Below are 15462 nucleotides of genomic sequence, written 5' to 3'. Positions count from 1 at the left end.
GTTGCTCTGGAACGATTAAGAGATTCTCTAGAAGAAATATAGGGTTCTACTTTTGGCGGCAACATGTTGTGGGGTGGTGATCCCGCGAATAAGGTTAAATTAATACGTTATAAGACGAAAGATTTCAATATATATCTCATCGATATCACCAAAATCATAAGTATCCTACCAAATCCCATCGACCAAATCACTTTTTTTTGAGAAATATAAGACATCTAAGTCATACAAGTAAATAGAAGACATCTAAGTCATATAAGTAAAGAGATCTATTCATTGATCATAAAAAGAAAAAAAGGGAATGATGGTTGGATTGATGATAAAATAGAATCTTGGGTCGCGAACAGTGATTCAACTGATGATAAAGAAAGATTATTCTTGATTCAGTTCTCCACCTTAACCTTAATGATAGAAAAAAGGATTGATCAAATTCTATCAAGTTTTGCTCATAATGTCATTTATCAAAGAATGACTCTGATTATCAAATGATAGAATAGTCAAGAACAATTTACTTACAATACTTAACATTTATAAAAAGCATTTCATAAATTATGAGTTCAATACATATTATTTAGCAGAAAGACGAATTTTTCTTACTCATTAACAGACAATCACTTATTCACAAACTTGGTGTGGGGCTAATAGTTTTCATTGTAAGAATTTCTATATAATTAAATTCTATTAAAAGATTTGGTATTTTCAAAGAGTTCTGTTATTTGCCCCTGGTCAAATTCCGGGTCAAACCCCGAAAAGCAATAAAGGAACGACGCCGTTTGAATCTCTTTTTTTTTTTTTCCTCTCATTCAAGCTAGACGACGTCGTTTTGGCAAATTTGTTACAGTCGAAATTGGTTTCTCTGTCTTCGTCTCAACTTTCACAGCCCCTTTCCCCTTCGTTTCAACTTTTTTTTTTTTAATTCATGGAAAAGTTTTATTTGACAAGTCGAAGAGCAGGTTCATCTTGGACACACTCACACACCAAAGCCCCACCTTGATCATGTTCTCCAGAGTGTTCTTATCTACTTCTTCGCCACAGACAAGCTTATTGAACTCTCTATCAATGAAGCACTTATAAGCCCAGTTGATAAGAACAATTTCCTCTGGTTTTGAAGGGTCAATCTCCATGTTTCTTCTGCAGCAAACAATTTCCAAGAGCACTCTCCATAACTAAAAACATCTACCTCAAGTGCAGAAGTATCACGTTGGCGTGGCCGTTGCGTGATGGCTGTCGTTGGTGGTAGTGGCGGTGGCTGATTTGCAGGTGGATTGTGGATTATGAATAGCTGTGAGTTGTGCATAATTTCACGCGTGATGGCTATGAGTAAGGAAAGAGGAAATAACTTGGGCTGTGAGCAGGGAAAGGAGAACTAACTTGGCAAAAAGGTGCTTTTTTTCCATTGAGTAAAACGATGCGTTTAATTCGGAGTTTGACCCGGGATTTGACCTGGGACAATTATCATTTTCCATTTTCAAAATGCGGGATACCAAATTGAGGCGACTGGATCAGCCCAATTGCAATTGAGCCCCAGTTCAAAAGTGGACCTGCACGGCATGCCCAATAACATAGGACCCATGAATAGGGACCCACCTCAAGGAACGTTCCTCCATGATCTCTCAGAATCGATTTACGTGGCAATATAATACTGGCTAAGAGTAATGACATGTCATCCAACAGCCAATAGTCCCCCTCCACTTAAGTAGAATCAATTCCGTTAAACAGAAGTCGCCCGCAGCATATGTCATCTCCAATTCTCCCTAAAAATAGGGGAATTTCAAAAACCCTCACACCAGGTTCAGTGGTATACTTTTCTTTGCTTTGCTTCTTCTCCAACATTAGAAAATGGCTACGACCTTCTTCAGAAGACTGGCTAAAGCTACTCCAATTGCATTCAACGAGGCATTTGGAGGGCAACCCAAGTCCGATTTCAACAAATTTCGATTTCCCTTTGGAGCAATCGCTGCTGTTGCTGGTGGAGTCTCCTATTACTGTTACTTTTCATCCCCAAATTTGGTAATTTCGCTTGAAAATCCCATTGGGTAGTCTTTTAATTTGACCGCTTATCAATGTGGACTACCAGAGTATTTGCTTTTTTTTTTTTTAGTTTAAGTATTAGTTTGTGAATTGTGCGGTGAGCTGAATATGTAGCTTTCTTTTGGACCAATGAGTGAGTTATGCTAAATAGTGAACCATATTTGTGACTTTTTTTTTTTTAAATTATAGGTTCATCTAGATCAAATCAATGAAGAGACGGGTCCAAAAATTGGTGAGTCTCTCTTCCCAAAATGTGTTATAGAATTGATTTAGATCTTTGATTGAGTGGTAAAGCTTTTGTCGATTGATTTAGTGAGGTGAACTTTTCTCTAGATGTTTCAATTTAAATATGAAGTTAATACACACTTGAGCTCAATGGATGTTTCATTTATTTTCAGCTCTCAATCCGGACAAGTGGATTGGATTTAAGTTGCAAGACACTGCAAGGGTAAGCCACAATAGTCATTTGTTCAGGTATATCTTCTTGGCTCAATTGTTTTTTTTTTTGTTTTGTACAGTAGTTGAATAGAACTCATTATTATCAACACAGTATGTTCAGCTCAATGCTTTACTATCTGGGACCAGTCAGATCTTTGTAGGATTTGAGGATTTCCTTGCATTATAATTCTTAAAGTGAATCCATTTGAATGTTACCATGTTTCCTCGGTAAATTTCATTCTTTTCATTCAGAATTCTTTATTTTCTCAAAAATGGCAGGTTTTCATTTGATCCATCTGCCAAGTTGGGTTTGGATGTTGCTTCATGCATCCTTACAAGGTATGTTCCGCTGTTTATATTGATGGTGCTTGGTGTTGAACTGCAAAGGATTTTCTAGAAGAATTTGAGTTTCAGAATTCAGAGGGGGTGCTGGATAGGAGTTAAATGGAGTTTGCCTTTGCAATCATTGCTTATGTTTTGTTATAATTGCAGGGCTCCATTAGGACAAGATGCTGAAGGAAATACAAAATATGTTGTACGGCCGTAAGTCTTCCTGTCAATTTTTTTTTTTTTTTGAATTCATTTTTTCTATTTGTGGCACTTGTTTATTGATTTTGATACTTGTTTGCTTTCAACTATATGTATATTAATTTTATATGTTGTGTGGGGCTGCCTGAAGTTGTTGTAAAATAGATGAATTGCCTTGGCCAAGTCAATATTAATTAAAATTTATCTATATTCTTACTCAAGTTGTATTCATCTCTCTCCTTCTTGCCACATCTACTTATGTTAAAAGTGGTCGAAGCAACTGACTTAGGATCCTTTATGGCTTCAATACCTGGGAAAACATGTTACGGAATACCATATATTCGGCTGTGCTTATTCTGAAATGACTAATGGTGTTCCTTAATATATTTATGGTTTCTATTAGCATTGCCCATGCAGAACTTATTCCACCAATCTATATGATTTATATATTTATTTGACTTGATAAGAACCTTCTTCAATTTTGGGGACTTCTTTGTTCAGGTATACTCCTATATCAGATACAGAAGCTAAGGGACACTTTGACTTGTTAATTAAGGTTTGTTGTTAAAAATGAATGTTTTCTCATTAATTTATTCAGCTTATTTCTTTTAGATGTCCTTGCGTCGTTTCACCATTAATGTAATGCTCCTCTACAAATGGCTTTTGTTCATTCCTTCGAGAATTCATGCAGGTTTATCCTGAGGGTAAAATGAGTCAGCATTTTGCTAGCTTAAAACCAGGGGATGTAGTTGAAGTGAAAGGGTAGGTTATTCTCATTCACAGGTATCTGCTGAGCTTACGCTTTACACTGTTTTCATGTTCAAGTGCATTTATTTATTGCAGACCCATTGAAAAGCTCCGATACTCTCCCAATATGAAGAAACACATCGGCATGGTAAGAGATAGTATCTTGATGCTAAATTTGATTTGTCAAGGTCAAAGTAACAGACAATTGATTTATAAAGCACAAATGCTTTTCTTGTAATGACAATTCGGTATAAGGCTGCGTGAAATTTTTTTTCCTCTTACCCATGCCATCCACTAAGTGTGTCATAATATAAATTGTCAAAAGTCATCTGCATGACTGTGTTTTTCTTCTTCCAGATAGCTGGTGGCACAGGTATAACTCCTATGCTTCAGGTAATTGAGGCTATACTGAAGAATCCAGATGACAACACTCAGGTAACATACATTTTATTTATCATTTTTAACTAAAAAGAAAGTTCTTGACTAAAACTTTCTGCTCTATTTGACATTTTATGGGGGCCTCCATGTCAACAGGTGTCACTGCTGTATGGCAATATATCCCCAGATGATATATTACTCAAACAGAAGCTTGACATACTAGCAGCTAGCCATCCAAATTTGAAGGTACAAACTGCTTCTGATGAAAGTTTTGCAGTAGTAGTTACAAATAGATAACTTTGAATTAGTCTTATTTATTTAATTCTTTGGGATAAAAACGTCAGGTGTTCTACACTGTAGACAATCCAACACAGAATTGGAAAGGAGGCGTAGGATACATCTCTAAGGATACGGCCCTAAAAGGCTTGCCACGCCCCAGTGATGATGCTCTTATCCTGGTAAGTGGGTCGCGTTGTTTTGCATCTCAAATTCAGAGATTTAACTCACTTTGAACATTGATCACCTCTTTGTGCTTATTTAGGTATGCGGACCCCCTGGAATGATGAAACATGTATCTGGTGAAAAGGCCAAAGACTATTCACAAGGAGAGGTATGGAAAATGCATGTTGGGGTTTTCCATTGGTGGTGAAAAATGAATTAAAAAAAAAAAATTGTTCCTGTGTTAATCTGCTTATTGACTGTTTTGTTGCAGCTTTCTGGGATACTCAAAGATCTTGGATACACTGAGCAAATGGTTTACAAATTTTGATGGATGGAGGGACATTATAGAAGCAGCCGCGACATCCTATGTTTTTTCAGCCAAAATTTTGTGTAATAAAATTGATCTTGAATAATTTTGTCGAAATGGACATAAATCCTCCCAAGATATCAAATAATACGGGATGAATGTTACAGAATGCAAAAGAAACCTTTTGATGATGAGAGAAACTACACTTTTCTGGATTTCATTCTGTAAGAAGCTTGTAGTTTCTTAGTAAATGGCAACGCCTAGCTTTTCCACGGGAATTTTGCATTTGTACGATATGTTTGGTTTGCTTTACTGACTTCATCTTCATCTTCTTAATTATTATTGTTATTATAATCGAGCTCTTTAATTAAACTTGTCATTTTTCTTAGATGAATCTGAGAGGCCATCGAATAAACAAAATGAACCACAAAGTGGTGCAAGATTGTTCAATGGTATAGTTTGGAAGGGTTAAGTTTGGATTATTTTCGTGAATTGATTATTTTTAAATTATTTTTTTATTTTAAAAAATCTTAATTTATTTTTTATTTTTGTTCAGAAGATAAAAAAAAATTATCAAGTCACTATCATTTTTTTTCTTATCTTTTGAACAAAAATGAGGTAACTTTAAATTTTTTAAAATGAGAGATAATTTAAAGATAATTAATTCATAAGAGAATAATCTAAAATTTATCATTTCAAGAAGTTGATACAAGGGCAACAAGCACAATCAAAACTTGTTGATTCTTTAATGTTTTTCAATTTAATTGCTAAATAGAGGAAGAAAAGAGATTATAATTGGAGAGAAAGAGGAAGAAGAATAAGAATTATGCAGTAAACTAAGAATGAATTAAGGGTAACTTTGATAGAACGAATAACTCTAATTAATTAATGAAGTTTTTTTAGAAGATTGGTAAAGCTACGTAATATTTTTATTAAAATTATTATTTAAAAATTATATTTATTACAGATTATAATTAATAATTTTTTAAATAATAAGAGAAATTATCCACCGGCCATCTATTTTTTCAGCGTTTTTTAAAAATACATAATTTTTTTTTTTACAGTACTCCACTTGAAGTTACATTTTTTTCATTGGTTTACTCTCGTTATAATACCGTTAAAACTTTACTAACATCATATGGGTAAAATTATTATTTCACAACGATAGAGTGGTGGAAAAGTGTAAAATAATATAACTTTAAGTGAAGTTCAGTAAAAAAAAATTAATAATTGTGTATTTTTTTAAAAAATATGAAAAAAATAAGTGGTCTATAGACAATTTATCTTTTATATTTGAGAGTAAAAAAATTATTTATATAATATTCTATTAGTTGTTTTAACTATCTCCAAATAGAAGTAGAAAAGTAAAAAAAAAAAACGTAACTTCAGGTGAATTCGAACTAAAAAAAGAAGAATTATATATTTTAAAAAAATTAGAAAAAACAAGCGCACACGGATAATTTCTCTGATAACAATAGATTAAAAGTTATGGATAATTTTTATATTTGAGAGTAAAAAATTTATTTATATAATATTCTATTAGTTGTTTTAACTATCTCCAAATAGAAGTAGAAAAGTAAAAAAAAAAATGTAACTTCAGCGGAATTCGAGGGAAAAAAAAGAAGAAATATATATATTTTTTTAAAATTAAAAAAAAACGAGCGCACGCGGATAATTTCTCTGATAACAATAGATTAAAAGTTACGGCACGCGGGCCATGATCTGTTTTGACGATCGCCGAGTTACCAACTAATGATACCTTCGCCAATGTAAGTAAAAATTTCGAACAGTGATCTCATCTCACGGAAACTCCTTGATCACTCTCTCTCTCTCGCTCTGAGTCTCGCTTTTTTTCTTCTTTTTTTTTTTTTTTGTTTTTTTGCTTGCAGCAAAATTGAAAATGGAAGAAGAACTTCAAAAGCGTAACACAGATTGCGTATATTTCCTCGCTTCTCCTCTCACATGCAAGAAGGTGAAGTTTCGTCATCGTAATCATCGATTATGAGCTAACTAACTAATCTTCTTGTTAATTTCCATTAATCGTCTTCTGGTTTTGTTTTGTTTTCCAAACGCAAGAAATGGAAAATGATCTTACTTTTGGCTTCCATCACTGTTCTACAACCTGCCACTCTTGAAATGAACCCTACATTTTGACGATCTTTCTTACTCTAGCCTTTGATTTTAATATTTTGCTTGATCTAGCGTTAATTTATGAATGTGATAATAATACTGCGATAATTACATTGTTCTATTGTTGTTTCCATTCCAACTGAACAGTGCTCTCTTTGCTTACTCTATAAAGCTAAATTCTACGATTTCTTTTGATACGTTGAGTAATTGAGTTTGTTGTTCTGTGTTTCTTGCGCTTCTTTTCAGGGGCTTGATTGTGAATATCGTCACAATGAAATTGCCAGGCTCAACCCCAGGGATTGCTGGTACTGGTTGGCTGGTAACTGTATCAATCCCAGATGTGGTTTCAGACATCCTGTAAGCGCATAAATATATTAAATTCTTTGCTTCTACCTAATGTTTGATTAGCGCATTGGAGCTTCACATTAGTTGCTTGCTGTAAACATTTCAGTTTGCTTTCAGACATTTTGTTATTGGTATTTTTCTTCCATGTTTAATAATTAGTTTGTACTCTAACAATGGTTCAGAAAATTGTGATTGGTTGTATGCTAGAAACCTTTATTATTCATTAGTAGGTTAGACAATTAATACCTTCTTTCGCAATGATACATTGCCTTTCAGGTGTCATGAAAACTTCTTTGCGGCAAACTTTTATGTTCCTTAGTTATGAATTATTTTCTGATTGGTGGCTGTGTTTTTTAAACTGTTAATGTTATCATCAATGTCAATGAGTCCGGTAATAAATTTGTTTGTTGTTTTCACAGCCATTGGATGCGCATGTGACTGAAGCACCATCAGAATCCGTTTCATTGCCATGTCAATCTTCTATACCAGTGAACAAGACTAGCATTCCATGTTATTTTTACTTCAATGGATTCTGCAGCAGAGGAGATAGATGCTCCTTTTTGCATGGCCCTGATGGTATTGCACCCAATGGGAAATCTTCAAAATCGGCTTCTGCAGTTACTGATGCCCTTCTATCAGAAAATAAGACATCTGCAGGAGATGGCACTGGGTCACCACCAACAGAAATACGTCCCAATCCATCTGAAGCTCCGTTAAAACTAGCAGTGGATGTGAGAGTCCAGCCCAAGGGTCACCTACTGCAATCAGCACCCAAAAGAATCCCAGAGAGACGTGCCTCCCCTCAGATATCTCTATCTGAGGGTGAAACTGTGGCCGTTGTCAAGTCAGATTCCATGGTAGCAGCAGAAGGCTTTATGAAAACTAAATCTCATCTATATACAGATTGGAGCTCTGATGAGCATGCGGATGACCATGTTGAACCTGAGGAGCGACTGGAATCATCCCCAGGATTTGATGTTCTTGTGGATAATGAAAATAGAGCGGAGAATTTGGGTTTTGAGGATGATTCAGAGTACTTACTTGCTACTAATAGGGAGCACAGAGAGCTGAATGGTCATTTCTTGGGTTATGATTTTGAAGGTCCGATTGAGTATGACCCTATGTATCCAGAATCAGAACCACATGAAGGCGAGACATACAATGTTCATTATTATTTGGATAATGAGCATATTCTAGATAAGGTCAGAGAATACCCTGGCCGTGCAAGAGAGAGGATATTGGATTCAATGTTGTCTCGAAAGAGAAAACTCTTCCCAATGAAAGTCTCTGTAGATGACTGTAATGCAGATCTTCGAGATTATCTGAGGAAACGCAGGGTAGTTGATGGTCATTCAATTGTTCATTCAACCAGAAGGCATGAATCATCTCGTTTGATGGGTCGAATCCAGGGAAGGCACCGAGGTCTGCTGTTGCATGGTAGGTTGGCATCAGAATTTGGAAAGAACTATATTGAGTCACATGGACACAAGGGAACTCTTCCAAATGGTGCCAACCAGCATGGGTGGGCTAGGCATGCAAAATCTAATATACTTAGGCAGCATCATAAAGGAAAAAGGCTGCTTAAAAGGAAGTCTCATTTATCTGCCATCTCGAGGAAACCATTTTCAAGTGAGAGAAGATCTAGTCAGACTGAGACTGCATTTACAGGACCCAAGTCCCTTGCTGAGATTAAAGAAGAGAAGAAAAAGGCTGAAGAATCTGGTGGTCACTTTGGGAAAGTGGGACATTTAAGCCGAACATTGACAGACTTCCAGGGACCAAAACCTCTGAGTGAAATACTCAAGGAAAAGAGGAGGCCAGGTACTGTGAGTGATGCAGATACTTGGAGCTGTTGAAAAATGAGGCCAAAAGAATTGCCATTTAGAAGGTGATAAATTTTGCAGAGAATGATGATGAAAAAGAATTTTACTTGACTTGAGACGAACTTTTAGCACATCTTATGATCCTTTAATATGCTGCGATCCATTTAGTGATGAAGATAATGATTAGTGTTTAGCGAGGACCTCGGGAGAAGTAGTTCCCAGATCTGTTGGTTACTGAACGAGAATCTTATCCTAGGAAACAGCAATTGGCAGGTGTCTGCCTCAAGCCGTCTGTAAGAAACCTTATTAACATTGTTAATATCTTGAGCTTGTCTCATTTTTCATGTATATAGGTGCACATACTGGTCACTGCGTTTGGGATGACAATTTCAAGCAGAGATCTCTTATCTCTGCATAACAATGATCGATTTCTCAGGACTTTGAGAAGGTTTTCTGTTTGCCTTTCATTTCTGTTACTTGTAAGGATATTGAGCCTTCCATAACTGCCACACTCTTTTCATTGCTCCCGCGTGATTATGGACCAGATGGTTTAAAGTTTCAACTCTAATATGAAAGTACAGCCCTCTGTTAACCATTATTCAATGAAAACCAAGCTGAGGACCTCCAAAGCCATTAGTGTATTCTTGTTAGCTCGTAGGCATTTGACTTTGTCATTGCATGTTGCCTCAGCTCCTTAGCTGGTTACTATCGTCAATGGGATATTTTAAGCAAAATTTAATTAGCTAAGCAGTTTTGGATTACAACTTAGTGTTTTATATTCGGATGACCGTGTGGTGCTAATTCTTTTGCTGATTGAGAGGAAGTAGTCAAACCCGTGATCGAGAATTACCGAGATGATGGCGGTTAAAATAAGACAGTTGCAAGATATTCAAATTTTAATCACGTAATTAACACAGCAAGAACAGTTCTATTCTACCATGCCTTATCATTTTCGTGTCTCTTGGGGGTAGATAAGGGTCAAATGCCTGATAAATTATCTTAATTTGAGGTTTGTCTGATGTTGGGTTGATTAGAACAGTAGAGAGTTATGATTCGTGCATGGTCTGGGGAAACCAACAAACGTTGTTAATTATTGACTTTCTTAGCCGATCACAAATATTTTTTCATTTGTTTAAAGGGGTAGATTTCCACTTTATAAAGTAATCTCACTAACAAACTCAATCTAAAATTTAGACAATTACATGGCATAATTCAATAAAGATTGAATATATAAAATTTGGTAAATATAATTATAAGAGTGATTTATGATTTTTTTTAATTTTTTTTTAATTTTTAATTATAACTTAATAACAACCCAATTCTGTCGTCACCAACGTAACGAGGTTTGCAACCCAAACCTCTTTTTACCACTCAGAAACGTTCTATAAATTGAGCTAACTACCTCATTTTTAAACTGAATTAAGCGACAGTTATGTATTATTGTGTCTTACAAATTATAAATAAAGTTTTGTGACCATGATATAACAACCATGAGGCACATAAGATTAAATTTCCGATGCACATACACTATATTCTCAAACCATCAAGGGGTTATTAAGTTATAACAAACAAAAAAAGAAAATTATGAGTACATGATAACAAACAATTTTTACAGAAAACTTCCTCTGTTAATCAGTTTTTAACATTAATTTTAACAGAATTTTCAAACAAGGCCTAAACCACTGCATTACCATCCAATGATTATCACAGAAGGTTTCTTTTTTTTTCTCTCTCTCTCTCTCTCTCCTCGTTAAGTATCATAATCCTTTGAGACATTATGTATATGCGACAGCCATAAATTAAAATTTGGCTGCGAAGACCAAAACTACTGAGCTTGGAAACACATTTACAAATCATGATCAGGACGGCTTTCTGTTCTGGTCTTTGGTTAGGTATGATCCCTAAGATATTGACAAAATAGAGGTGATAATATTCAAAATTACTATTACCTCCAATTAATAACAAGACATCAAATCAAAGAGGATGATGACGAATTTAATTATTATTTTTTGCATGCTTTAACATGTAAGATTCCAATTTATGAATTATTTTTCATATTCCTCATTTGTCATTTCCTCCCCCCCCCCTCTTCTTCCTTTTAGATGAAGTTATAAACATTCAGAGCACCATAATTTGTTCGACTCCACAAATTTGCATCTCCTCCAAATCCAAATTCAAATAAAGGGAAACCCCGTAATAGTAAGCCAGGCAGAGAGAACCAAGCAGCCGATCGAGCTGATAATAATATATATATAATGGAAGGTTTATCGAGGTCTACGACGTCGTTTAGGAGACAAGGCTCTTCAGGATTGGTATGGGATGACAAGTTCTTATCCGGAGACTTGAACCGTCTCAAGAAAAATAAAGAAGCCGATGATCGTATCAATAAACCGAAGGCTGCCGCGGTAATGATGCAACGGAGCCGATCAGAAGGCGGCGGCGGAGGAGGAGGAGGAGTAGGCCGCATGCACCGGGCGTTGAAGGAGCCGCCGTCCGCCTTGGACCCACCTTCTCCTAAACTCTACGGTTGTGGCTTCTGTGGATTCTTTGGCAAACCAGCTGCTGCCCATAAACTAAAATCCCATAAGCGTAAGTCTACTAGGTCATAATGTTTTTTTTCAATTTTTGTAACATAATTATTACATGAGTGTCCCCTTAAATGTTTTTTTTTTTTTCCTTTTTTGGGTTTTATCTACATAATGTATTGTATTGGATATATATGTTGTAGTATATCAAGAACTAGAGAACTAAAAAGATTTGTGTTTGGTTTCTTTTCTTTCCATTATTCATGGATTCATTAATGCCTGATTCTTCTTTGGTTCTCTCAAAATCTTATGTGATTTATTTTCGTGTTAAGTAAGCTTGATTATTTGCACGTGGCATATTTATAATACACATATATCACTGTGATTTTCCTTTTCTGCAAACCCTAAACCCCCAGCCATTTTCTCGAGAAAATTCCATTTGTTGACCATGTACTTGATGTATGTATTTGATCATGAGATGCAATAAATCTTGACTATTCCTTGTCAAGGATGAATTCAACAAAATTAATGATGATTCGACGAGTTTAGGGCTAGCTTTGGAATTATTGGTGATTTTTAATTTTATTGAAAATTTGGCATTATTGGTTTAGGTGGGAATTATTTAGTTGGTAACGTAACCGATTAAGTTGAATATTCTATATTTTCAATCGCCACCATTATCAAAATGGTGAGCTGCCGGCCATGTATTCATACTATGCCCACAAAAAACGATAATAAACATATTGCTTAAAGATTTTATTATTATTGATAAGGGACGTCACTTTCAGCCATGTTGCCAATTTGCTCTTCATTTTTTGTATTTCTGCTTAAATGAAATATATATATATATATCTTTTGGTACCTTAATATATGGACCATATCTGTAGATCGCTATTCACTACATCATAGTCAATTGTGCTTACCTTTTAACACGCCCGGAAAATTTCTTATCAAACCCCTTTTATAGTAAAATTACTTAAACAACCTCGCAGAAATTGCATGTAAGGTTGCCCTTCATTTAAGTGTAGCTTATATTTCTATTGAAAAAGGTAAGCACAATTGATTGAAGTGAGACGTGCATCAAGTCATCAGGCTTCTAGCTAAGAAACAATCGGCATACTAATGCAATTAACCCAAAAATTTAGCACGAAATTTGTGAGGTTTTACTCAGCCAATTAAAGAGAAAGAGAAAAAGAAAATGCGAGTTTTTAACAATTAGAAACAAATAATTTCCCACCCTCTTGTTAAATCATAACGAGAGACTTCTTTTCTTTTTTATTTTTCATTTCGTAAGTTTAAATTAGTTTATTAATTGGCAGAATCTGTTCTGTTATTAATTGATTTTTGATAGAGGAAAGGAAGAATTGAAAGAAAGTAAACCAATTAGAATATACAAAGTAAACAAGTAGGATAAAGAAACAAAAAATGGTTTAATTGGTTCAATCTTTGACGGGCTCATTCAAGAGGTCAGCAAACAAATACTAAAATTGAGATTTGTAAATTCAGTAATTGTACATAGAAAGTTCGCCAAAAAAAAAAAAAAAAAAAAATGCAGGTTGAGATTTGAGATTGCATCCATCCAATTATTGCTTTGTTGGTGTGATGAGTTTTCCGTGAAAACTTCGATGTTAAGGAGTAAAGGGGTGTTACGTAAATTATAGGGGGTAATAGTAAAAACTGAAAATTTCCGGAGGAAAGTAAAAATTTCCCTTAAGATGATGGATAGTTACCTAATTACCAATCCTAATATTTCGCAATGGTCACAGGTGTTAAGGTAATATCTATATCTATATATATATTATAATTGTTATTTGGTGAGGATGCTCGCACTTTATTGATGTATGAAAATACTAGTACAACATATGATATATTAGTATAAAATCAAATCAATATTCTCTCATAATGTGAGTTTTTATCTAAACAAATATAATTAATTGATTGGTAGTTATTAAATAAAATAAAATAAGGAAGTAAATCTTGACGGTATATAAATAAAGAAGTAAATCTTGATTGTATATAAATAAAAATGCACGCTTATTAAAAGATTCTTTAAAACACAATCCTTTTAATAAAAGATTGGACCAAGTTTAATTTTTTTTTAATTATATGATATTATTACTCAAGGATCAAAAATTAGTAGTTTACATTAAATCTTATGTCCAGATTAAACCACTTTCACTCAATTTTAAGGAGGGAAATTAAAACCCACAAAATTTTTGTGGGGGTTCGAACTACTATTCTTATAGTTGTGAGTGAGTGGTTCTAGATTACAAAGTATCAACTGCAGAAAATTTGAATTTGATCTTTGATCTCCTTCCATACTTCACAAGTAGGATAATTTATAAACCCAGAACATAAGAGAATTTAATTCCATTAATGTAAAGTTGTGGGACCTCTTATTGAATATATATGTATATATAATATAAGAGATAAAGACAAACAAAATACAAACTCCAATACCTTATATTTTATCTTATAATATATTAGAGTTTTATTTTAATCTTTTAACATATCTCTTATTTTAATAACTTAAAAGGATGTTTCATTAGAAAAATATTATTACATAAATTATTATTACATTATGCTATATAAACTATGAACGATACAAATTCACCTCGACAAGAAAATGATAATGATTGGAGATGTAAGAAAAAGAAAAGTCAATCTTATAAATTACGATGTCTTCTACACTCAGGCAGCGTTTACTTTTTGGATTAGAGTAGGAATCCCGAGGAGTAGGAATCCTAGGATTGAGAGTGTGGAGTGGGATTGGGAGTAGGTTGTTTACTTGCACTGGAATTGAAGCATGGAATGAAGATCAGAATCCAATTTATGTGTTTACTTTGTCTTGGATTGAGAGTAAATAGTTTCAAATTACAATTTTATCCTTATTTAAAGAATAATAATTTTTAATTACAAAGTTAATAAAAATATATTTAATGACTAAACATTTATTTTATTATATTTGTAAATTTATAATAATAATTAATATTCTTAATTATGACCATCACAATTTTTATTGATTTTAATTTTAATTATATAAATTAAAAATTGTTGATAAGGGCAATATAAATGAAATATTTTTACTATTAACATAGTATGAAATTAATATTTTCTTAGAATAAACTATTTATTAGTATTAATTATTAATATTAAATATTATACTATAATTTTTAATATTAAATATTATACTATAATTTTTAAATAAATATAATACTATAATTTTTAAATAAATATAATAATATTATATTTTCAAACAAAGATGGTATATAATAATATTATTAATTCTCTATTAATATAATAATATTATTTTTAAGTAAATTAAACTTAGAATCAAACCCAATTATTATTTAGTTAAATATAATAATATTATTTAAATATTTATTAAATATAATTATAGTAAATTTAATAAAAAGAAGGGTAAGTATCAAATGAAACTTTATTTTATTTAATATAATTATATTAAATTTATTATTTATTAATATAATATTATTTAGTACAAAATTAATATTTTCTTAGAATAAACTATTTATTATTATTAATTATTAATATTAAATAAATAAAGTACTATTATTTTTTAAATAAATATAATAATATTATATTATTAAATAAAGATAGCATATAGTAATATTTATTAATTCTCTATTAATATAGTAATATTATTTTTAAGTAATTTTAACTTATAATCAATGCAAATTATTTAGTTAAATATAATAATAATATTTAAATAAATATAATATTATTTATTTTATTAAATATTAAATCAAATTAA

At 32.9% G+C, this 15462-nt stretch overlaps 3 protein-coding genes across 3 annotated transcripts; all 3 read left to right on the top strand.

Annotated features, from left to right (window-relative positions):
* Positions 1-1765: 1765 nt before the first annotated feature.
* LOC18055686 (NADH-cytochrome b5 reductase-like protein) lies at positions 1766-5145 on the top strand. Its single transcript, XM_006450914.2, has 13 exons — positions 1766-2007; positions 2218-2260; positions 2427-2502; positions 2746-2805; positions 2959-3009; positions 3496-3550; positions 3686-3756; positions 3838-3889; positions 4099-4176; positions 4276-4365; positions 4464-4577; positions 4661-4729; positions 4832-5145. Exons 1-13 carry the CDS (start codon positions 1837-1839, stop codon positions 4886-4888), a joined length of 987 nt encoding a protein of 328 aa, XP_006450977.1. The 5' UTR covers positions 1766-1836; the 3' UTR covers positions 4889-5145.
* A 1448-nt stretch (positions 5146-6593) lies between these two features.
* On the top strand, positions 6594-9743 carry LOC18055685 (zinc finger CCCH domain-containing protein 34). The gene is made up of 4 exons (XM_024192303.1): positions 6594-6636; positions 6757-6839; positions 7244-7354; positions 7762-9743. Exons 2-4 carry the CDS (start codon positions 6768-6770, stop codon positions 9196-9198), a joined length of 1620 nt encoding a protein of 539 aa, XP_024048071.1. The 5' UTR covers positions 6594-6636; positions 6757-6767; the 3' UTR covers positions 9199-9743.
* Positions 9744-11420: 1677 nt separating this feature from the next.
* LOC18055684 (uncharacterized protein At1g15400) lies at positions 11421-11774 on the top strand. The gene has a single exon (XM_006450912.2). It carries the CDS (start codon positions 11421-11423, stop codon positions 11772-11774), a length of 354 nt encoding a protein of 117 aa, XP_006450975.1.
* The last annotated feature ends 3688 nt before the right edge of the window (positions 11775-15462 follow it).

This window comes from Citrus clementina, unplaced genomic scaffold (assembly GCF_000493195.1).
Source record: "Citrus clementina cultivar Clemenules unplaced genomic scaffold, Citrus_clementina_v1.0 scaffold_1, whole genome shotgun sequence".
Lineage (NCBI taxonomy): Eukaryota > Viridiplantae > Streptophyta > Magnoliopsida > Sapindales > Rutaceae > Citrus > Citrus x clementina.
This window is presented reverse-complemented; position numbering and strand designations above follow the sequence as displayed.